This window comes from Sceloporus occidentalis, unplaced genomic scaffold (assembly GCF_023333645.1).
Source record: "Sceloporus occidentalis isolate IW3139 unplaced genomic scaffold, rSceOcc1.0.p SCAF_2, whole genome shotgun sequence".
Classification (NCBI taxonomy): domain Eukaryota; kingdom Metazoa; phylum Chordata; class Lepidosauria; order Squamata; family Phrynosomatidae; genus Sceloporus; species Sceloporus occidentalis.
In genome coordinates this window covers 240,653,788-240,679,149 of record NW_028316982.1, presented here as the reverse complement: position 1 = coordinate 240,679,149, position 25,362 = coordinate 240,653,788, and the positions used below count along the sequence as shown (strand labels likewise).

Sequence of the window (25,362 nt, the reverse complement as noted above, 5' to 3'; positions counted from 1 at the left end):
TTTGTGCTTGCAACCAGTTTTGGTTTTACCTCAGGATTTGGCTACTTCAATTTTCGGACTGTTTTTGACAATTCTTTTGGCTTTTCGGACTGGCATATACTGAATTTAATGGCTTTGGCATGGACTCTTTGACTATTGCCAATGGGATGATTTCCAGTATTTTTAGAATCTGCTAATCAGTTAGGCAAGCAATGATGTGACCGAGTCCAGCTTAGGGATGGATGAAAAATTTATTTCAGAACATTTTTGTCAGAATTTACCATCCTTCAAAAAAAGATAGAAAACTTAATGCACACTGGCTTGCTAGAAATGTTAAAGAAAATTAAAAAGGGCTTTTTTAGATATGTCTGTAGGAAAAGGAAAAAGAAGGAAATGGTAAGCCCACTGTTTGGAGAAGATGGCAAAATGTTAACAGGGAAAAGGTAGAATTACTCAATACTGTCTTTGCATCTGTCTTCTCCCAAAAGGAAAACAAAAGTGTTCGACCTGGGGAAAATGGAGCAGATGATAACATATGGGAAATGCAACACATTTCCCAATGATAGGTTCACTTTAGGATCACCAAAAATTGGAAACAACTTGAAGGCACACAACATCAACAACATATTGAAGATGGAACAAGCTTGTTTTCTTCTGCTTCAGAGGCAGGACATGGAGCAATGAATTCAAACTATAGCAAAAGAAATTCCACCGAAACATTATGTAGAACTTCCTGATGATACTAGCTGTAAACAGAGACTGGGTGGCTTTGTGTATTCTTGCATAGCAGGGAGTTGGGCTGGATGGACCTTGTGGCCTCTTCCAACTCTGTGGCTGCATCAGCACTGCAGAAATGATGCAGTTCGACACTAGTTTAACTGCCATGGCTCAATGTTGTGGAATCCTATGATTTGTAATTTGTTGTGGCACTAAAGCTGTCAGATTGAGAAGGCTAAATATCTCACAAAACTACAAATCCTAGAATCCCCTAGCATTGAGCCATGGCAGTTAAAGTGGTGTCAAACGGCAATATTTCTGCAATACAGATGCAGAATTATTATTATTATTATTATTATTATTATTATTATTATTAACCTTTATAAAGTGCTGTAAATTTACACAGCGCTGTACATACAATCTTTTTAATTGGACGGTTCCCTGCCCTCAGGCTTACAATCTAAAAAGACACGACACAAAAGGAGAAGGGAGTGGTGGTGGGGAAGGGGCCTGCATGAGGTGTGTATGTGGTGCCCTTCACTTATTATGAATACAAGGCACAGGTTCGTATATGGTATATGGTCCCTTTCACTTTCCATATCCCAGTACCAACACAGTGCATAGCTACTTCATGAAGACGATGGTAAATCTTCAATCATTTCATTCTCTCACATATGAAAACCCATCTTATGCATGTTCTTGTGAGTTTTTAATGTTTTTTTTAAATGCAAGTGGGACTTTTTAATTTTGTTTGCACAAAAATAGTTTTTACACACACACACACACACACACACAGTGCTATGTGGGGGGAGGAGTGTTACCTGTGCAGAAAAGAAATGAAATTTTAGCAACAAATCCCAAAATACATACATCTTGCAGCAGTTGACCTTTTTTTAAAAGGGATATTTTAATGTATTAACCACCACCCCTTTTTTTTTTTAGGATGATAGGGAAGATCATCCTACTGCTACCCAACTGATTTTGCCATACTCTTTTGGTATTCAAAGTGTTGGTTCATGGTTTTCTAATTACACATCCATTTTACCACCAAAAGCTCTTCCAACATTTCTTGCATCCATGTTAGCGATTATAGTTATTGCCCTAATCTTATATGTTAGATGGGCAACACAGTGTTAAGTCAAAGAAGAGCTATGTTAAGAAATATTTTTTCTAATATCCTCAGTTCCTGCACATACACTGCCAGGAGATTATGGCTTATCTTGTAAGAAAAATGAAAGTGAGATGTTCAGTGTAGGTTAAATCCAATTAGTTAACATCTTTAAAATGAATCTCTAGAAAGATGCAGATGATATTTTCAGAGAAGGATTAGTTTCTCAGAAGCTGTCATCTGGAGACACAGATAAGATATTTTATATCACAGAGCATAAGGAATTCAAAAGAAAAATGTCAGGTTATCGTAATTATGTGGGCTAGGTGCTTGACTTTCTAATGATCCTTTAAGCTGAAAGACAGTTAATTATCAATTTCAGCTTCATTGCACCCAATTATCAAAAGGAACTTTAGTTGTTTCAGAAAATCATATGAAGGAGAATCATTTCCTCCCTAATACTTTTAATCAACACCTGCTAATCATATATTTTGAAACTTCACATTCATGTGCACCTATACAAGTGTACACACACTTAGGCCTAAATGCAGTTACTAATCTGAACTAGAACAAAACCATTGAATTAGTAAAATTTCAATAAGGGTTGATTTTACCATTCACCAGTTAACTGAACAGGTCTACCTTAGTTACCACTAGCAATTGCACTTAGACCTTAATGGTTTCAGTTTTCATTTCCAGAAAATACCTTGTTGAAATAATGTGCTAGTTGTCTTGCTGTTTACGAGTATGCAGTATGTATTACACATAATAGGTAAAGGTGCTATCAAATGCCATGTTTTAGACCTGTTAGCTTTGAAATTTAGAGTGGAAAAAGTTTCTCATTTTTAAAGTGGTATCTAATAAATTATATACTGTACTCTGTCAATATGGATTGCTCTCACCATGTCAATACATTGTAGTGTGCGGAAGCTGTTCTGCCTGATATTGCATTGGGCTGTAAGAGGATGAGCAACAAGCAACCCACAAGCCCTGTGGTCAGTCAAGAAACTACATTTGCTGATTGCCATACTAAATAATAATAATAATAATAAATATTTATTTATATCCCGCCTCTTCCGATTGAAGATCGAGGCAGATAACCACAGAGGGCTCAAGATCTGTTGCATTTAAAACATATACAGATGAGCCACTCTCCTTAGATTCTCAGCATCTCCCCTGCTCCAGTTGGTTTTTTATTTCCCTGATCCACACATAGCAATGCTGAGATTTCATGAGGAGAGGGTAGAATGCAGCCCATTGCCTGAAGCAGTTTGGGAATACAACACTGTGTGTATCACTGTACCAGAAAGACACTATTACAGATCAGTCTGTAAAATATTACATTGCCTGCATCACTATGCCAGAAAGATATTTTTGTAGACCAGTCTGTAAAATATCAAATACTTGGAGAAAAAAGTTTTTTCATTATGCAGTTGACTACATTACTGTTTTTTTTTCTCTGCAACTTGGGGGAATCTTGTTTGGCTGAATTTGTATAATGTCGTCTTTATCTATACCCTTCATAAAATATTACCATTATTATTATTATTATTATTATTATTATTATTTCAGTAGGCTTTCAAACAATGTTGGGGGGATCTGAATCTTTGAATAAATTCCTGAATAGCTAGATCAGCAAGAAGGAAAGTGGGGAGAGAGTAAGGGCAGATGTTTTCTTCTGGAACAGACACAAATTCAGAAACTAATTTGGAAGTGATAAAAAATAATTTGCACACTTTAATTGGAACCATCTCTCTGCATGAAAAGGAGAATGGAGCCAGCAGCTTGTGCTAAGAGCTGATTGAATTTTTTGTCATGTAGGTATAGTGGACTTGGCCGCTTATCCTCTTGAGCCTATCTGTGCAATATATTGCATTCAGCCTTTGACTGGTTTCTTTAAAAGGATCAATGCTATTCCTGTTCTGTCCCCAGAGTCTGAAATTTCATTGATCTTGGGACTTGACATTTCTCATTACATACCAGATAGTCACCAGAGGTGTGAGTTAACGTTACTTTCTCTGGCTGTTTTTGCATTGAGCACTATGAACACATTGTGTTGACTGGCCCAAAGCTCAGTTTTTTTGGACTAATTACAGCAAATGCCCCTTAAAGGCGCTACAGTGCATTTTGTGTTAATGGACACACTTTGAATAAGCTTAAAGGGAATGTTCACTACCTCAGAAAAAAAGCATAGTAAAGTGTCCTGTGAACTGAAGAGACTCATATCTGCAAAAAATATTCCAGGACGAATTAGTTTTACAAATAATATTTCTGCTGACATATTCAGTTACTTGTGGGTAAATATTTCAAATACAAAGGATTTCCTGAATTAATTGGAAGAGATAATAGGATTTAAAACAACCTCTTGAATTTTCTATTTCACTAATTTAGAATGCAAGCTGTTCAGACATGTGCAATGTGTTAACATGGATTGTGAAGTCAAATGCATTGTTTCAGTATAGTGTGATTCAAATTATTGGTTTGTATCAAAATACCACATTTGGCCAAGTTGTTTTTTTGTTTGTTTATGCATTTAAACACCATAATTTTTGGAATAAACATACAGCATGGTACTTGCCATAACCTGTAGCAGCACTGATGAAGACAATCTGCTTGAGTGTCTTGCATATTTATGATCAAATATCATACCTACTTTCATTTAGATGCAGATATTTCATTTAAAGTCTGCATCAGTTGTATTCCACTGTTTTGCCTACAAAAATAAGGTACAAATACCACTGCTGATCTTTTGTCTACCTCTAGGCCCGATATACACACATGCACACATATTCTTTTAACATTGACAGCAGGTATGCAAATGTGGCCATGCAGATGCATGCCATTTTAATGCAGAAAAATGGATGGATTTCTTGAAGCTATAGGCTGCAAGGCCCTGCTGCACTGTTTAACATTAAGAAATACCCATTTTTCAAACCTAGAAGTGAAATCTTCCAGTTTGGGGAAGAGGGTGGAGTTTTTGGTGGTCTGGTCAACAAATTTATCCTCAAACCAACTGAAAGTGCTCACCCCATTATAATACTATATAATAGATGTCAGGAAATTTCTATTTCTAGGGACATATACAACATGGCAAGTGTGAGCCTTTGTTTATTTATTTGTTATATTTATATCTGCTATTTTTCCAGTGAGCTCAAAGCAACATCCATGCTGTCCTCCCTAGTTATAGAATCACAGAGTTTAAAGGGACCTCAAGGGTCATGCAATCCAACATCCTGTCATGTAAGAATACACAATTAAGACACTGCTGAATAGTGGCCATCCAACCTCTACCTACAACCTCAGGAGAGAGAGCCTGCTACCTCTGAGGCAGTCTATTCCACTGTTGAATAGGTCAGTCAAGAGTGATCAAGATGACTATCCTAATATTCAGGTGAAATGTCTTTTCTTGTTCTTTGGAAGCATTGGTTTGTGTTCTATTCTCTACAGCAGCGGAAGGAAAGAGCTGACTTCATTTTTCACATGACGTCCCTTCAGATATTTAAATATGCCTGTCCCATCACATCTCAACCTTCTCTTCTCCAAGCTAAACATAACTAGCTCCTTAAGCTCTTCCTCACAGGGCTTTGTTTCCAGATCTTTAACCATCTTAGAGCCCTGGTGGCACAGTGGTTAAATGCCTGTACTGCAGCCACTCACTCACAAACCACAAGGATGTGAGTTTAATACTAGCCAGGGGCTCTGGATCAACAGTCTGGCATCCTTCCATAGGCTGCTCAAATGAGTACCCAGCTTGGGGCAATTAGCTTGCATTTTGTAAATCACTTAGTATATTAGTAAGCAGTATAGAAATGTACTTGCTATTGCTATCTTGGTCACTCTTTGGAAACATTCCCAGTTGTTAATATCCTCTTGATCGAGACAATATGCTCCTGTTGAAGCAGCCTCCATTAGATTTTTTGGGGTGCTGCATCAAATTATTGACTCATGTCTTTATTCTCATTATACTTTATCCTAACAATAACCCTCAGGCTAAAAGAGACTGAAGGTCCCCAAGAATGTTTACCATCCCCATGGGTACTGCATTACTAGATTTCTTTTCAGAGAAGTTTTTCCTGTTCTCATCCCAAGGCTGATAGAGAAAATAAGAAAGAAGCCGGAAGAAGAGAGGTCCTGCTATTGCATCCCTTACCCCCTCCAGTTTGTGCAAATCAGCACAAGACTCTTGAATGGGCATCCCCCTTTCTTTCTTGCCTGTGTGACAAACTTGGGAGTAAAGTATATGAGCAATGGAGGGAACCTGTTTCCTGTAGTGCTGTCTCCATATGTTCTGTAGTGTTTCTCCATGGCCTAGAACAGGGACACCCACTGAAAGGCTGCTGATTATTTCCTGGTCATCAAAATTCTTCTCCTGTCTTAGGCCACTTATCCAAACATAGAGGATTGTAAAGAAATGTGAAGAAATGCATTTCCAGGAACTGCTTCACTGCGATTTGTTCCTCAGGATGGTTTCTTGACTATGTCCTGAAACAGACAGGCCAAATGACATGGTTTCCCGCCACATTCGCATAGTGTTTAGATGATGCATGCCCCGAACATGGTGGGAAACCATGCCGGACCCACATTATGTGAAAAGAGCCAAGCCAAAAAGGTTCAAAATTAAAGCAATGGCCTGGATTGGGGCCAGGTACATGTGGTTACCACAGTCCTGGTGCAAATGGTACCAGCGCAGTCTTGCCATGATTTTTTCGGCCCCTCTATTTTGGGCCTATGTTTGTTGGTTTGAAGTAATTTATGAATGCTTATTTTTGCGTATTCCTAGTTCTCTGCAGTAAACAGTTACATCAAGAATGAGATGCTCTGATGCCTGCTTCTTTTTAAAATGACTGTCTCTGTTGTACTGTTGACAGTCTACTACAGTGCTAGCCAAGATGTTTCTATTTTGCATGAAATATTTGTTTGCAGGGAAGCCAGGACCCATCAGAATTAACAATTAGGTTATTAATATTTCTGCTTTGTTTAAAATTGGAAGACATGCTGTCTTCCACAGCAATTCATCACATATTATGTCTCTTGTGGTGAACAAAAGCTGCCTTCTTATTTTAAAGCACATTGGGGAAACTGAGTTGGTAGCTCAACCTTGTATATTTTATCTTTTTGCCCTGAAGTGATTTCTATCGCAGATATAGAGGTGCCACATTGGGGAAATTACTGTGATTTCAAAGTGATGGTGTTTCAATTCGCAGTGGTCAAGTTTCACCTGCTGCTCCCTTGGTGCCAGAGCCTTTAACCTCTTGCTGCATCTATCAGTGGTGATGTGATGGTGACAGAATATTTTACTAGATTTTGAATGATTGCTGAGGTCCGTGACATTCTGTCTTTTGCCGTGAAATATAATGTGGAATGAGGTTCTCTCTCCCATACAGCAGGTTTGCTGAAAGAATATGTCACTGATTAAAACTGTATTTTTCTTTCATTTGTCACTAAAGAGTGAAATGATACTCACTGTTATTGCAAAGCTATTATTGATTCTAAAGTCTTTGGAAGTATAGTGTAGCTAGGATTTCTTTTAAAATCTGGTTATATACAGGGACAACTTTGGTCCTCTCAGGCATTTGCCTTGTCAAATGAAGTGGATCACAGTACTATTCAATTTAATTATAGATAACCTGCAGCTTCAGTGAGTACTGTGTGTTTGGCATTTCCAGAATCATGTGTAATAGAGAAAATGGGCTATTTTTCATTTCTTTGCTTTCTTTTCAACTGTCAAGAAAAACTCTCAAGGTTTTTCAAGGGCTAACTCAGGTAATTCGCATTTGAGAACTGCAATTTCAAAATAAGAATATGGTAGAATAAGTTCATACCCTCTGCCAGCTGTAGTTTAGCATCTTCTAGAAATATGCAATTTAGCTGTGATCCTTCATCTCCTGGTACATTTCTAGTATGGTTCTTGAAGCTAGGATGTTTTCCATCCCTAGTTTTTTGTTTCATTTAGCATTCACAGATGCCTTTTTAAAATTTCAGTCACTGATTGCCCCACTGCAAGAGGATGTTGTGTCTAGAATTGGAATGCAAAAAACCTTTAAAGGATTGGATCGTCCTTTTCTCTCTCTGTGTGTACTCCTTCAAGTTGGATATCGATGTATGGCAACCTCATAAATTTCATAGGGTTTTCTTTGGCAAACAATACTCAGAAGTGGTTTTGTCAGTTCCTTCCTCTGAAATATAGCTTACAATAGAATTCATTGGCAGTCTCGCATCCAAGTAGTATTTTTTTATTCATTTTTACCCTGCCTTTGTCCCAGTAATGGCTCTCAAGATGCCTAATACCGTATTTAAAACAATACAAGCTGAACCCTGCTTAGTTTTCAAAATCAGACAGAATCTGGTGTCTTTAAAGTAATCCCAGTTCCATTTCCTTTTTCTTTGCAATACAGGTAGAATCTACAAAGAATGAAGTAAACAGCAAAATGGCCCCTTGATATCCAAACTGAGTATATATCCTGTTCGGAGACATAGAACAGATATACCTCAGTCTTTTCCAGTTCTGTCTCTCTCTAATACCATTCGTTTACACATAATTTCTTATCCTTTCTCTATTAATCCAGACAGTACCATCACATATTTGACCATAAACTACTCTTCTTCTTTTTCCCCCCTACATGTATATGGCTCTTTTTCTCCACAGAAAAGATGCAGTTATTTATTTTTAAAGTTAAAATTTTAATCTGGTAGATGTAACAAATAAAAAAACATATATTTATTCAAAATTCAGAATGTACCAAAACTGTTGTATACTTAATCCTACTGTACAGATGGGATTAAGTATACAACAGTTTTGTTACATTAAAATTTTAATGTATCACCTTTCAGTTGGTCAATTGGTCATTCCTGCAAGAAACACTAAAGAAAACTGAGCCCCGGAACAGATGGGCTTTTGAGGCGCCTTTGTCATGTGCAAGGGCTGCTGGTGGGCAGAGCATCCACACGCCTGGCAGCCCTCACACGTGACGATGGGGTGCGCCCACCAGACGCAGCACATACTGGTGACAATGTCACCACGGCATCGCTGGCACTTTGGGGCACAGAAGTGTGCCACAAAAAAGGAGCCGTTTCCTGGCACTCCTTTTTTGCTCCGCAGGGGCGCTGCACAATTTGGTTGCTGCAGCGCTCCTGCAGAGAAAAGAGGGGTGCTGGGGACATGCCTCTTTCTGGTGGTTTGTACCCCACCGGAGATAAGGGATAGATTCCAGACATGGATTGGTGCAATTTACTAAAAGCAATTTGCAAAAATTATGATAAATGGTGAAAACTCCAAAACTATCTTCATTCAAAAATGAATGAGGCGGGGAACCCACCTTCTCCTTTACTATTTTTTGTTGCATAGGAAACATTAATGACTGACATTAGGAACAATAACAGTATACAAGGTATCAAGATAAAAGGAATGAAACACAAAGTGAGAGCATTTATGGATGATCTCCTGATTACCTTATCAAATCCAGTGGAAAACTTAGAACACATATTAACTAAATTCGAACACTTTGGCTCAGTCTCAGGCTTGCACAGAAATAAAGGAAAAACATCAATGCTGACAATGAATCTGGACAGAAAAGAAAAAGTGGAACTAGGAGCAAAATCAAATATAAAAATTGTTAAATCAATTAAGTTGAATAACAATAACAACTAAAACGTAGATCTATTCAAAAATAACTACTCTAAAACATAGCAGGAGATAAAGAAAGAAATGGTAAAGTGGAATAAACTGCAACTTTCATGGTTAGGAAAGATGTCTACCATTAAGATGAATATTTTGCTAAAGTTAATGTTTCTGTTCCAGAACATACTAATCATCACAAATGAGATACCCTTTAAAGCATGGCATAAATGAGAAGACCAATAATATGAGAATAAAGACTCAGGAGGAATTAGTAGAGAAAAGCCACAATTGTAGATGGTTCCTCTACAGGAAATTAAGAGAAAGATTTATTAAAGATTGTAAGACCACTGATATTGGAGGAGGTGAACAAGAATTCAAAAAGATCTTAAGCCCTAAAAATATGCATCAAATATCACAGTTAGAATCATAGAGTTGAATAAAATGGGATCAAGAACAAGAACAAGAAATTATTAAAGGATGTATGGTGAAATGGTCCCAAGATGTCAATCACAGTATACAACTTGAACAATGGTGAAAAACATGGCATAACACACTTAACTATGACCTAAAAGATAACTTTTACAAGATGCAGAACAGGTGGTACCTAATGCCACTAAGGTTAGCTAAGATGCATAAAGGAATAAGCGACAAATGCTGGAAATGCCTGGAAAATGTTGAGACATTTCACCACATGTGGTGGAGTGGTAAAGAGGTGAAAAAATATTGGAAAGCGATTCATGGACTGGTGATGGGTATTTTAAAATGTAAATTAAAATTTGTTTTAATTTGTTCTATTTGTTAAGTATGAATACAAATGAAATATGAGAAAATATGAGAAACTTATATTACTTCTGCAGCCTGTATTTTATTTGCTAGTAAATGGAAGAAAAGAGAACTTCCAGACACCAAGGAATGGTTAGATAGATTATATAGAAATTGACAAACTTACCTGTTTACTGAAAGGAATGCAAGAAGGATTGGGAACCGCTGATAAACTTCCTAGAAAAAGAAAGGAAAGAGATAAAATGTATAAGGCTGTAACATTGCTATTAATAACACAATACTTGGGAACAAAAAGTAAACTAAAACTTTAGTAAAGATTTAAATAATAAGATTTATTATGCTAAGGTACATGGAATCTACTTTATTACTGCTGTTAGATAGCAAGGATAAAAGGAAATTATATGATAAGTGACATTTGGACATAAATAATATAAGGAAAAAAGGAGGTCATAACAAAGTTCAGAAAGTTCTCTTTTTTTATCTCTGTGTATGACATCACTTGGATGTTTATTTATGTATAGGGGTTAATGTCTCCTTTGTGTGTTTTATATGTATATATGTCTACGTATGATTGGATTAGATTGTGACATGTTAGTTTTATCAATAAAGAATCAATTTTTAAAAAGTCCTACTGTACAGATGATATTTTTTCAAAGTACAGCCATACATTAGGGTTGTAAACCTTCACTATGTTTCTTTTCAAAGGAAGCAATGAGTAATTTTAGCAATTTTCTTCACACTGTGAGAAAGAAACTATGCAGTGTTTGAAGTCTGATCGCAATTCAAGATTAATTCTGGGCAAAATTCACACTTGATTGTTTTGCTTAGGAAACAGAATTTTCTGCACAGGAAATAGTATTTTCTGTGCAAGAGATCATATTTCTGCATAGAAACGTACACAATCATCCCGTAAGACCATTGCATACTACATAGCACCATAATTATGTTATTACATAGTGAATTCTGACATGAACTCTTCTCCCCAAACCCCACTTACCGGTAAGTAGCCAATGGCATCAACAGGGATCCATTCCCTTGAGAACTGAAAAATGTCTGTCTAATGTTTCCAGCCTTGTCTGTGAGCAGGCATGGTGCTGCAGGAAGAAAATGGATCCCTGTCACAAATCACCATACACTGGAGATGGCACATACAAGGGGAACATCAGGCAGCTGCTTCCCAATTGACAAAGGAACAAACTCCTGTCAATTGTAGTGACTGCTTTCCAGTAAGTGGGGTTTAGTGGACTTTCATGGTCCCTAAATTGTCCCTAGACTAGGGGGTGCATAGGGTCATGAATATGTAGCAGTTGCCAATATGTAACTATAAGTTATGTATTTGAAGTTTTCCAACATGATTCTAGCCATTATTTCCTGTGCAAAAAAGGCTGTTTTCTGTTTTTTTTAAAAAACTGTTTTCTACATAAATCACCCACATGTGAATTTTTCACAGACTATGTCTCCAATTACAGCATTTTCTGTGCAGAAGGCAGTTTTTCTTTTCCGGAAATTATATCATAGAAAATAATAGGAACATATCTTGCACAAGAAATGCTGTTTTCTGGGCAAAACAACTACATACGTATTTTGCATAGAATTAGTTTTGAACTGCAAAATTCTCATCAGTCCATTTTCCTTGTCATGGTTTCGCAACACTTGAAAAACATATTTTTGAACAACATTTTGAATATTTTTAAAAATTCTTTCCAACCCTACAATTACTTAGCAATTCATTCAAATGAGTCTTTTTTAGAGACAAACACTTCATATACCACTGAAAAGGTAGTGTAGACACTGTTGCAGGATTTACTCTGCACATTAATTAGTGGAAACAGCCAATTGTTATTTAGGATTGATTTTGATTTTAAAATTTTTAATATTGAAATTGAATTGATAGTGGATGTTCTCTCTCTCTCTCTCTCTCTCTCTCTCTCTCTCTCTATCTATCATATATATATATATATATATATATATATATATATATATATATATTACTTCAGTGTGTGTGTATATGCACACACTAAAATAAATCAGAAAATAGTGTAAGTGAGATAAGTAGTAACAGTAAAATAGAAATAACATTTCTTAATTCCTAGATAGTGGGTGTTTTCTATAATGAACTGTCTTGTGAAGATGGCAGTAGTAAAAGTTGGTAAAGTTAGATTTTAAATACATAATAAATAAATGATACAATTAGTGCCACATCTTGTTTGGTCCAAAGTAAAAGAGAATAAGCATAATCTCAGATTTATTCATAGCTTGACTGTCATATAGTTCTCATGCATGGAGAATTAACATGAACAGTTTTTACCTATGGTACATACTAGTATACTGTTAGAGTGTCAGTTGTGGTTTGAGCATTGGACTGTAACACTGGAAACCAGTGCTCAAATCCCTGCTCAGCCATGGAAAGTCACACACTCTACCCTCAGAGGAAGGCAGAGGCAGACTTTTTCCCCCCAAGAAAATCCCGTGATAGATTCGCCTTAAGGTCACCATAAGTCGGAAATGATTTGAAGGTACATGACAACAATATAAAGCCAAAACTGATTCAGATTCTGAAAGGATGCTACGTTTCATCCTGCACAGTAACTGGATCCTCTGTATTCCAAAGTCCCTGATTAAATTAGCCCACATTATATGGAGCCTTCATTGCAAAGTTTTGGAGACCCCAGGGAAAGCCCAGCACAATTATTTTGGTTTACAAATTGCTATAGAATCATAGTTTAGTACACTGGACCTAGAAGGAACAGCCTGAGCAAAATATTATCCAAAGGTTTTAATGATTTGCCGTCAAAATATTCCTTTAAATTGTATCTTGGAAAACTGCCAACATGTTTCTGTGGTAAAGCATCAGCAAGAAAAAAGAACAGAGAGGTTAAAGCATATCCAAGAGGAAGCGCCTCTGCAATAATGACCCCTACCTGTGGAATGCTTCCCAAGAGAGATCCACCAGGCAACCTCATTAGTAGCAATTAGAGGACAGGAACACACTAAGACCTGCCTTTTCTGGCAAGCATCCATTACTTGATAATTTTTTTAACCCTTTTTTGCTGATACGTAACATTTCAGTATTTTAACATTTTAATATTTTAACAGTTGGCATCATCTTGACTAGTTTGGATAATAATGTTTGTGATATTATATATTGTTTTTGTTTTTGTAATTGTTTTGTTTTTATAATTTATGCCTATAAACATGTTGAAGCAAATATTTAATTATTTATTTATGTGCATAGTATTTATTTGCATGTATATAACCATAATGTACATAACAATTGAAATAATTATACCTATAAATGTAATCTGTACCCAGATACCAAAAGTTAACAGTCCGCAGAAATTTCCAATAAAACAGTTTCCAATAAAACTTTTTGACAACTAAAAAGTGTCTGGATAGAAGGCTGTAGATTATATTTTGACTAGCCAAATGCTCCTGGAGCATGTTAATAGTACTCAGTGATATTTCTATGTCAGCACAATTGAATTGAAAGCAGGAAGGGGTCCTTGAAAACTCTGTATCGTTTTTTCAAAGATTGGAAAAAAAATTCTACTTTGTTGAGCCCTTCTTAATTTTAAAATCCATTCTATTTTTCTTTTCACAAGATTCTGTATTCACACGTTAGATGCTTGGAAAGTGTTAGATGCTATTGGAAAGTGTCACACACCCCCCCCCAAAAAAACAAAAAAACCCTGAGTTACTGAAACCATCTCTGTGATTCTTTATATTAAAAAGATGTTATTCTTTCTGTTTTTAAAGACTGGTTTGTTTTTTTTATTCCCTCATGGATTGTTCAGCCTTTGCATACGATAGCATAAATGACCACATAGTTATTACATATGGTGCAATGTGTACCTTTAGTGCTTAAAGTGATCCACAATTCTTGTCATTTTTAAAGTGTATCTACAACAGACATAATGCTACAGGTGAACAATACAGTATATCCATTGGATGAATATTTGGTGATGAGTGTGTTTGTTAAATTCACTCCTCACCAGCATGCCTCTAATGTGTCTTATTCTTTTGAATAAACTCTTCTGATGATATAGTATAGGATGGATTAGGCACCAGTGCTTTTTAATGTTCCCTTGTAAACCATGAATAATTTGGGTAAATGTCAACCTGCAATTCAAATGATTACATGGTATTCTGTCACACTGCTTTAGAAGATCAGATCATGTTTTCTGAGATGTTTCAACAAACTTTGGGAAACCATTCTGGGTGGATACCCACCATGCAACAGTTGTTAATATATGAGCTTCATGTCTGAAATTAATTTTCAAAGAGGTATCCATGTTAGTCTGTGGCAGCATTAAAAGGGGGAGAAGACGTCTCAGCTACTTTTTCAGATACCCTGATAGAGAATTACAGACTATCCTGACAGCCCTGAATCATCATACAGAACTGTCTGAAGGTTTATGACCAGTATCATAAATTTCATCTTTCTGTATCCTATTACCTTTTGATCCGATCACAACTATGTAACTGATAATAGATGTGTAGTCTCACACTAATTTCACCAGTGCATTGGAAGAAGTGTGTTGAAATCCATGAAAGCTGATACAAAAGTAAATCAGTTAAAGATAGTGCTAAATTCCCTATTTTCTCCTCTCCCACTCCCCTCCTGTTAATGTCTGTTTCATTTGAACAACTTTGGTTTAATCATAAAAACTCTCCATAAAGAAGTCAAAGGCTTTCATGGCCGGCATCCATAGTTTTTTGTGGGTTTTTCGGGCTATGTGGCCATGTTCAAGAATAGGTTATAGGGCCGAGGCAGATCGATGTGAAAGAGTGGCCCAAATCCACTCCGGTTGCAAGAGGGTCAGGACCACGGTAACCACACAGCCCGCTCCCAAAGTGAGCCGCAACCTACACTGGAAGAAACTGGATTATCTCATCTCGTGTTTGCTCCAGGTCGCTTGGGAGGTGGCATTTGAATGCCATGCCTCCACAGCAACCCGAAGCCACATCATTTGGCCTGTCTGTTTCAGTTCCAAGGGATGCACATTCACCTTAGGGTGGCCATAAATTGGAAATCATTTGAAGGCACACAGCAACAACAATAAGTTCAAGCAGTATGTTCATGTGCTTCATGAACAAACATAATATGTGAGCCAAAGAACTACAATTACTGACCACCATCAAACTCATGAAGCAGTATTCTAGGCTGGAAGTGTACAGAAGCTGCTGTTGACTATACACAGAATAAAACAGTTGTTTGCTCCTGTAATCACATTGCTTGCTGATGCAAGTGAGGACTTGGGGATGGTCTTAACAACTCACATGGGCAAAGAATATAATGTCTGTGCCAGGCTTGGGATAGGAAGTAACATGTTGTTGTTTCCCAATTTTGTGATTATTTTAGAGAGCAAATAAACAACAGAGGGATGTGTCCCTCAGGAGGTACTTCAGAACTGTTTTTGCAATCGCTATTTTGATATTGCTTCTGAAAAAAATAGTAATGGACATTGTGAATTTTTAGTCAAGCAAAGCAGAAGTGAATCAAGCAGTGTTGAAGCAGGGATTTTTTTAAAAGATAAAAGTACACACATGAGCCCATACAGACAGGCCAAAATAAAGCTGCTTCGGGTCACTTTGGAGGTATGCTGTTTAAATGATGCATACGTCCTAAGAGTCCAGAAGCCTCGCCAAAGTCACTCTCCAGTCCTAAGGACTGGCACACAGCTTTGGTGCAGCTTCTGGCCTCTTAAGATGCATGTGTCTTTTAAACAGCATACCTCCAAAGTGGCCTGAAGCAGCTTTATTTTGGCCTGTCTGTATGGGCCCACATGTTTACTTTTTAAAACTTATATATGCCTTTTCCCCATGGTTAGGAGGCAAAGCAATGTGTTGTTGTTGTTGTTGTTGTTGTTGTTGTTGTGTGCCTTCAAATCATTTCCAACTTATGGTAACCCTGAGGTGAACTTATCATGAGGTTTTCTTGAAAAGATTTTTTCAGAGAATATTTGCCATTGCCTTCCTTTGAGGCTGAGAGAGTGTGATTTGCGCAAGGTCGTCCAATGGGTTTCATGGCCAAGCTAGGAATCAAACCCCAGTCTCCAGAATTGTAGTCCAACGCTCAAACCATTATGCCGCACTGACTGCCCCAAGGTAGTTTACATGTTATTAAATAAAATTTAAAAAACAGAAAAAGATTATAAATATGAAATTATACATTAATTTAGTCATTAAAACCTTTCAAAATAGCTCCTTAATAAATAAATTAGAACAAGTCAACCATGTCCATTTAAACCCAGTGAATTACTGCAGGCCTGCCTGAATGAAAAAAGTCTTGGCCTGCCAGCAGAGGAACAACAGAGAGGGAAGTAGCCTAATGTCCCTGGGAAGCAATTCCATGATATAGCAGTTGCTACTCAAAGTGCCTTTTCCTGCATCGATCCCCTCCAGGCATCTTTGAAGTGATTAGGAGGGGAAAGCCCTCTCCTGCAAATATTAAAACCCAAGAAGATACATATGGGGAGACAGAATCCTTCAGAGAGCACTCCCAAGACTGTGATGTCCTAACCTATCTGAATCTAATTTCTTGTGCCAATTTTTTTTTGTAGAATTTCATCATTGTTTTTCTTTGCTTTTCTCTTTGCTTTGTTTTAGGTGATTACCCTGCTCCCAGAGCTGTTCTGACTGGCCATGATCATGAAGTTGTCTGTGTATCAGTTTGTGCTGAACTAGGACTTGTCATAAGTGGTGCTAAAGGTCAGACATCATTGTTGGTATTACACATTTGAAAGGTCTCATCAATGAACATTGCCTCAAGATAAATATCTTTGTTATCCTATCAACAGTGGTTAAGGTCCCACATGGGAAACATAGGGCGCGTACAGACAGGCCAAAATAAAGCTGCTTCGGGTCACTTTGGAGGTATGCTGTTTAAATGACACACGCATCTTAAGAGGCCAGAAGCTGCACCAAAGCTGCGCTCCAATCCTTAGGACTGGAGCATGGCTTTGGTGCGGCTTACGGACTCTTAGGACTCATGCATCATTTAAACAGCATACCTTCAAAGTGACCCGAAGCAGCTTTATTTTGGCCTGACTGTACGGGGCCATAGATATAATGATATAGTTATGATCTATCTCCTGATCTCACCCGCACAAAAAAAATCTTAATAACTAAGCAGTTGCAGCAGCTGAGGGATTTCTCTAGTACTGGCGAATGGTGTGTGGAAGGACAATGTGTCCAAAACCTTTCTGCCAGTGGACAGCTGTTGGGAGGAATCTCACCACATCATCCTTCAACATGCCACTTGCCAATGCTGCAGAGCTCCTTCAGTTGATGTGACTGCCTGGCCTTTAAATTGGGTTTGGGGGCACTAGCAGTCATAGCAATGGTGTCATGACTATAAGTATGAATAGCGAAATTTACAAGGACATACATCTAGCTGGTGACATCACAGATACTGAATAGGATGCCAGCCATGATATTTTAATCTCTATATCAGGACTTGATTGGGCACCAGCTTCCCTGTTTGTTAACTTGCACCCTGTGTCCTCAAGTGCCTTTGGTTACTACAATGTGACAGATGTTTATAAATATTTCCAACTGCTGACATGTAAATTCAGTAATTGGATGTTGGGGATGTTGGTGAATGCCCTTGTGTGAGGAGAGAAGAAAATCAGTTTGGTTTTCAACAATTCAGAAACCTCAGTGTTAGGAAGATGTTTTAAGGGCTGGGAGGCTGAATAACAATGGTGCTTATGGGGGAGCAAAAGAAAGCCAGATAGCCTTGCTCAGGAGGTCAGACAGAGAGAAGTTACTGAACTTTTCAAGATAGGTTTGCCGATGTATTCCAAATTGTGCTTTCAGTAATGATTCAAAGAATACAAACTTGTAAATGCCTAATTGCTTTAAGAAGATTTTAGATTCCATTGTTAGTTTATACTGAACTCAGCATAGATTTCAGAAATTTCAGTATCCTACCCATGATGTAACTGAATTTATGAATACCTCTTTAATATACTGTGTTATTTTGCAATATGTAGAAGGACCTTGCCTGGTGCACACCATTACTGGAGATTTGCTGCGAGCACTTGAAGGAACCGAAAATTGTTTGTATCCCCGCCTAATTTCAGTGTCTAGTGAAGGCCACTGTATTATCTACTATGATCGTGGCAGGTTCAGCAATTTCAGCATTAATGGCAAACTCTTGGCTCAGATGGAAATCAACGATTCAACCAGGGTAACCATTTCCTCTTACAACTATGTGGAATGTATTTGCATCATAACTGGTGCTAGTTTTGCAGAAAATTAGTACAAACTTGGAAAAGTCAGAATTGTCAGAAATAGCTTCACAGGCTTCAGTTCAAGTTAGAGTAGAACTCTCAGTTAAATCCAAAATGATTCCGGGATATTTGTTTTAGACATAAAAAATTTTTAAGTGCCTGTGCTTTAAGAACTTAATATGGCTTGACATCTGTCCTCTTCCAGCTAGAAGCCAAGTAATGAATACAAGTCCTAGAGGAGACAAAGCCATCACCAGCACCTTAAAGGAAGTTAAGGAATGCCCTTCTTGAAGTGTTGGTGATAGCACCTACTGTTGCAGGGCAAAGCCAGATATGATATATGCAAACTTCAAGTGAAACCTTCTTTGTTTCTGCTTGTAGAATGTATTCAACACGTTCAAACTTTGTTGTATTTATTATTTCAGAATGTGTCAAGCAAGGAAAGACTTCAGTCATAAAAACTGTATTCCTCGTCACATTTATGCCTTCATTATTTATGACTGTTTCTGCCTTTACCTCTTCTGTAGGCTATTCTCCTGAGCAGTGATGGGCAGAATCTGGTTACAGGTGGTGATAATGGGGTTGTGGAAGTATGGCAGGCTTGTGACTTCAAGCAGCTCTACATTTACCCAGGCTGTGATGCTGGCATTAGAGCAATGGACCTGTCCCATGATCAGAGGTAAGTTGAACTGAAGGTTATTGAGCCTATGTGAGTTTGTGCATTATATATTTTCAAAGTAACTCATGCCATAGTTCACGCTTAGTCAACAAGGTCCTCCACACATTTTTGAACTCAATCTTCCAACAGCTTTAACTGGCTGTGGAAATTCTGAGGAGTGATGGAAGGTGTAGTCCAACATCATTTGGAGTGACATGAGTTGGCCACTCTGCTCTTTTTTCCATGATTTTTGGGTTTATCTATATGTGGAATCTGATGTGATTCAGTTCTGACAAATCTAGGAAGAATTATCATGCTCTATTTTGGATTGGATCCTTCATACCTATACAGTAGTTAAAAACAGAAACTGAACCAGTACAGATATTTGTTTATCTATACCTAAATACAAAATGTAGCATAAAAAGCCTGCTTTCCCATTATCCACTCCAAGAGACCTAACCGGATAAATGGAAGAAATGAATCCATTAAGGAGTCATAAAGTGTAATCTCACTGTCGGGGTTATTGCGTATAATTTCCGGAACAGGTTCTTGACCTTGGACCAAGGACACCTGAGTTCAAGTCCCTATTTGATTCTGAGGCTAGTTGGAAGTGAGCTAGTTATTATAATGCACAGACATATTGCAGAATAAAGATTAATTCATGTGTCTCTATTAGAACCTTTTTCAGACAAATCTGTACGCCAACAATGGATGGAGTTACAGCTCAAACCTATACATCCTAGGTTGTTCCATCATCACCGCCGTGGCTCCTTATGTGCTTGGTTCAGTGCATATGGATATACACCCATGGTTACCTGGTCCCCACTTGAAGGCAGAACCAGCCCTTAAGGACAGCCCCGTGCCTTGATACAGCAATTCCGGATAGATGTGGATCCACACACCCCTACCCTTTCCATGGCAAGGGGTATGTGAAACTGCTACTGGGAAGGGTGCAACACTGAATCAGGACCTCAGACCAGTGTTTGCTCATCCCTGTCCACTTAACTCCTTGGAAGACTGTCAGGATACAAAAAAATGTAATTATTTTATGGTGACTAGCATTCACCATATTTCATTGATTGTGTGATTTCAGCTTTCACCCACCGAGCAGTACACTGGTTGAGAAATGTAGGCAGCCATTGCCCTGTGGAAGTCCATAATTTCAATCATTCTCATCTACGAGGGAATGCATCTACATCCTCATGACTCTGTCAGATATTTAAGCAGATTATCTCCTCCATATCCCGGTGTTTTCAAATATCTGCTGTTTTTGGAATTGGCACAAGGAGAGTTTGGTAGCCTGGGAATTTGATTTATATGAGAATAAATGGTTGTTGTTGTTGTTGTTGCTTAAAAAAACCTCTCACATGAACAAATCTTTGTCTTTGTTTCTCTTCTAGGACTCTAATTACTGGCATGGCTTCTGGTAGCATTGTAGCTTTTAATATAGATTTTAATCGGTGGCATTATGAGCATCAGAATAGATATTGAACCAGAGTGAAGAACCGAAAACAAAGGTGAAACTGAGAGCACAAGTGCTACTGGGAAGGCATAATCTCTGGTGGAAAAATAAATCTACATTGACCTCCGTTGTACATTCCATTACACCCAGCAATAGCTGTACATTGTAGTCAGCAACCATTTTATTTTGTGTGTTTTTTCACAACTGAACACCAGCTGCTGCAGAAGCAGGCTTATATCATGTAAATTAAAATGACTTAGGAGATGTTTTGGTAATTATTTCATATACCTTTGTTTACTGAGAAAAGGTAGTAGAACATGTCACAAGAGACTTTTGAATAGTCTGAGGACCCTTGTGTCTGGTTGTTATATTGTTTGGGCCATGAACCTAGCATACATTTCCCATTTCCAGCCTCTTTTCAAGCTGAAAAATAATTAAAAGGAGAAAAAAAACTACGTTTGATACTTTGTACATCAGATGCACATCTTAACTTTAAAGGGATACTTTTGTAAAAGTAAAACCTTGTATAAAGAACAAAAAAAGTTTCTTAATTTTATTGTGGAGTTACAACTTGCATGTACTTTAAACCTGATGTCTTGATGAAACAGCCACATTCACAGATTGAACTGGGGCCCAGCTTGTATTCAAGAGTTGAAATGGGGTGCAAGCCACAATTTTGTCATTGCCACTGCAACATGGTTTGCACTTTTCCATCTCAAGCCACCCCTTCTAAGTGGAGTTTTGCTCATGACATGAAGCATTTGGATATGAAGCCATTGTTTGCCATATTTATGCATTATAAAAAGAAAAGAAAAATCTTCCCTTAATAATTTAATACTGCGATAAGACAGGCGGGAGCACAGAAGAGGTGCCATGCTACAGTGCTTAATGACTTCCCCCAAAGCGAGAGTGCTAGACTTCTAGATTCATCACATTTGGCATACTGTACATTGGAGAGAAAGAGCAATTAAGATTTTTCTCTTCAGTTCCTTAGAAATAAAGCTTGGTTAAAATCAGCCTAGCTTCATTGGGTTTGTTCTTTTACTTTCTTCTGAAAATCACATGTTCAGCCACATTCTCTGTTGAAGGCACTTCATGTTTGACAATACTGTAACGGTGACTATCAGGATAATTTGCTGCACATTCTACAGATCAAGTAACATACCCAGGGGTATATACACTTCATGTTTCTTCTTTGTATATTTGGTGACTGTATTGTCATAGATGTACATATTGTGTCGGTAGGGCTATGAGGCATGTAACAGGAATGTAATTTTCTCAGACTTTACACTCAATTGCAGTCATTTAAAAAAGAAAAATCAAGATAATGGATTCTTTGTACTGGCACTTTGCACCAGGAACATATCATTATTTATTGATGTGATTCTTATTTGGTATCCACCTTGTATTAGTAAGTTTTAGCACTAAAATACCTTCTTCATTGTTGTTTGTATTTATAAAGATTCTGAAATCATGGGGAATCAATGTAATGATTAAGTTATTCATCATCAGTCTGTAAGCAATATCTTGAGTTTGTAGCTTAGAATTGGGAGAATATTGAACATCTGGAAGATAAGTTCATTTCATCTCAAGATCATGGTGAAATATTTTGGATATATAAATTCCTTAAGCTATTGTAACCATGTTTTATTGCAAAGATGTAAAATATGCCAGATGTGTGTGAGTTGGAAATCAAAATGAAAAATAAAATATGCAAAGAATTTATGGATTGTTTCTCATTTTTTGAACAGTTAATCCTATGGTGTTCTGTCCCAGCTTCTATTGTCTGGAAGGTAAGAGTTTCTTAGAGATAAACACTGTGAAGGGCAGGGGTAGGCAAGCTTTTTGAGCCGGGGGCCGGGTTGCTGTCCCTCAGGCAACTGGGGGGCCGAAGCCAAAAAATAAATAATTAAATAAATTTAAAAAAAAAATAAATAAATAAACAAACCAAGACAAATGTAGGACAAAAATTTCAGATGGAGGACACTTTTTATAAAAAATGGAGTACACGCAAAAAAAATTGCTGATTTTTAAAATTTTTTTAATATAAATGCATGTTTTGGAGGCTTCTATAGACAACTGCCCCCTTGCCCCCTCTTGCTTCCCCTTGCCCACTGCTTGCCCCCCCGCCCGCCGCTTGTCCGCCTCCTCCTGATAGGCCAAAAGCCCCGTGCCCTTGTGTGAGAGGCCAAAGTCCCCAGCGGCAATCGGCGACAGGACCAGGCAGGGGCCGGTCCCAAGGCCTTGCCGGGCCGCATCCGGCCCGCGGGCCGCAGGTTGCCTACCCCTGGTGAAGGGAGTCCCAATTGTAGTTAGTCAGGTAAAGGGGCTATAAAATCCTAAATGTGATGGTCAAGCCTAATCATTGCTTAGAAAAGTAAGGTGACTGTCTCTGCCCTCAAGCTGTTTTAAATGGCCCACCGTTGTGCCAACAGGGTATGTGATCTTGCTCTGACAGAGAACAGAGAAATCTCTAATCTTTTAACACAAGCATTTTCCTTGGGCTGCTCCAGCTCCATTGGCTCAACAGCAGAAAGCTTACTGATCCAGTGGATCTTCAGGCCCCCTATCAGAGCAGCTGGGCTATGTCACCCACACAACTCTTAGACATTAACCCAATGACTGGCTTTGATCTACTGTTTGTTTTCTCTGGGCTATAGTGGAGATCATTCAACCACAAGGTACTACCTGGGCTCAAACAGCTCCTGCCTGAGTGTCCTAGTAGTCCTCCATTGAGGGTAATTTGAATTTAGCAACATCGGGGTGGCATTTGGGCTTTCATTTTACCCAGTACATGAATTAGGGTGTCACCAGCTAGCATACTGCCCTCCCTCCCAAAAAACCTAAGTGTAAAAGGAGCCGGGCACCCATGAAAACATTTCCCCCCTTTCCTTGTTGAAAATGAGGCATTCCATGCATCTTGTCATGATCTCTTTGTCTCACAAAATGAGTTTTTGCACCTGTGCAGAGACCCTGTCTGGAAAGTTCTAGAGCTGAATAGCATTGGTGGGAAACCCAATCCCCTTCCCACACTGGACATACTTCAGCCTGCCAGGCTAGTATCCCCTCGGTTCCTCTTTGTTTGCTGTAAATATAACTCTTTTGTTCTGCCTGGCTGGGTATTTACTTACTTACTTCAACTTCACTCTTGCTTTTTTTTAATTTCTCCCATTTCCCCTCTTATCACATAGAAACATTGTGAAAGAAGAGAGAAAATCCTTTTAAGACTTCCTTCCTAGATTGGTCTCAGGTAAAACCAGAAGACCACATAACACCAATTTTAAGATCACTTCACTGGCTGCCCATTAGTACAAGGTGTTGGTGGTTATCACTTTTAAAGCCCTAAATGGCTTGGGTCCAACCTACCTTTGGGACAGCCTCCTTCCATACAATCCACCCCGCACACTTAGGTCCTCTGGGAGGATCTAATTGCAACCTGTGAAAACTAAATTGTCGGCAATTGCTCAGAGGACCTTTTTGGTAAATGCTCCCAGATTATGGAATGGCCTGCCAGAAGAGATCTGTCACATTACCACTTTAGACAGCTTTTAAAAAGCTGTTAAGATGGATCTTTTCTGGCAGGCCTTTCCTGAATAGACAGCTGGCAACCAAAATATCAACTGCCTATACCCCTGACTCTCGCCACAGCCACTGCTTTGATCTATTTGTTAATTTTGTTTGTAATTTTAACATATGTTTTAAATTACGAATTGTTTAATTGTATGGGGGGGATTTGGGGATACGGATCTGCATTGTTTTAATGTTGTGAGGCACAGAGAGGTGGGATATAAATAAATAAATCTTCAGCACAAGAAGGTCCAATTATTTCAACCTAGGGAGCATCGTGAAACAAGTCAACACGGAACAACCTATCTTTCAAACAGAGTTCCTAATGAGCCAATCAAGACTAATAAGCAATTATTTGAGACTAGCATTTTGCAATCTTTTATCTTCCAGAATCTAAGATATATAAAGTAGACATGTGACTTCCATTTCACTACAGCAGGCTCTAGTTTAATAATTCAATCCAATGAACATTAAGATTGTTGCAGTTTCACAGCATATGGGATTGCTCAAGCATTAGGCATTTTGTTAAACATCTCTGCTTCATGTACCACAATACTCACTCAATCAAGGCAGAGCTTGGGCAGCCCACCTTCCTCTCCATTGTCATTGGGAAACCTCAATTCCTATGCTGGTCTTCCCAGGAGTGTTCAACATGAAATGTAATTACTATCATTTGGAGCATATCTTCCAGTTTTCCTTTTCCACTGGATGACTATATACATTTCTCCAATAATAAGGAGCTCTGGAAGGGTGAATACATGAACCTCTTTTTTGTCAGCTGGAAGTAAATCCCAAGTATGGGAATGCCCCCCCCCCCCCATGAAAAAAGAGTCTCAAGAAAGAGACGATAATAGCAACTGGATTGTGTCTTATTCTGTTACTTAATTTATTTATATGCTGCCTTTTCCCCAAGCCAGGACCCAAGGTGGCTTTTACATAGGTGCCATGCTGAAAGCACAAAATCGGTTTCTGTCAAACATCTGGATATCCTCCATAGAAAGTGCCAAAGGAGCGCTGCAATGCCACTTGCCATGCGGTCAGGCACACATGCCGGTCTGTACAGCCTCTAAGACTAGAAAAGCAGTTAACCAATTAATTCATGTCCTGTTCTGGGGAGAGGAGTGAGTGTGCTATGGTCATTTTTTAAAAAGAACTTGGTCACTTGTAATTAGTTTGATGCTAATTCTTCTATTCATTCTGGCAGGTTTGGCCAGGCTTCTGATGTTTGCCAAG

General features: G+C 38.2%; 1 protein-coding gene across 4 annotated transcripts in view; it reads left to right on the top strand.

Annotated features, from left to right (window-relative positions):
• The window catches only part of NBEA (neurobeachin), a 559,686-nt gene extending 537,419 nt beyond the window's left edge, over window positions 1-22,267 (top strand). For all 4 annotated transcript variants that reach the window (XM_089512505.1, XM_089512504.1, XM_089512507.1 and 1 more), the window contains 4 exons: window positions 16,815-16,916; window positions 18,203-18,399; window positions 18,970-19,121; window positions 20,501-22,267. In XM_089512505.1, coding sequence (XP_089368631.1) covers window positions 16,815-16,916; window positions 18,203-18,399; window positions 18,970-19,121; window positions 20,501-20,591 — 542 coding nt within the window. In that variant the 3' untranslated portion in view covers window positions 20,592-22,267. The remainder of the gene's footprint in view (window positions 1-16,814; window positions 16,917-18,202; window positions 18,400-18,969; window positions 19,122-20,500) is intronic.
• The last annotated feature ends 3,095 nt before the right edge of the window (window positions 22,268-25,362 follow it).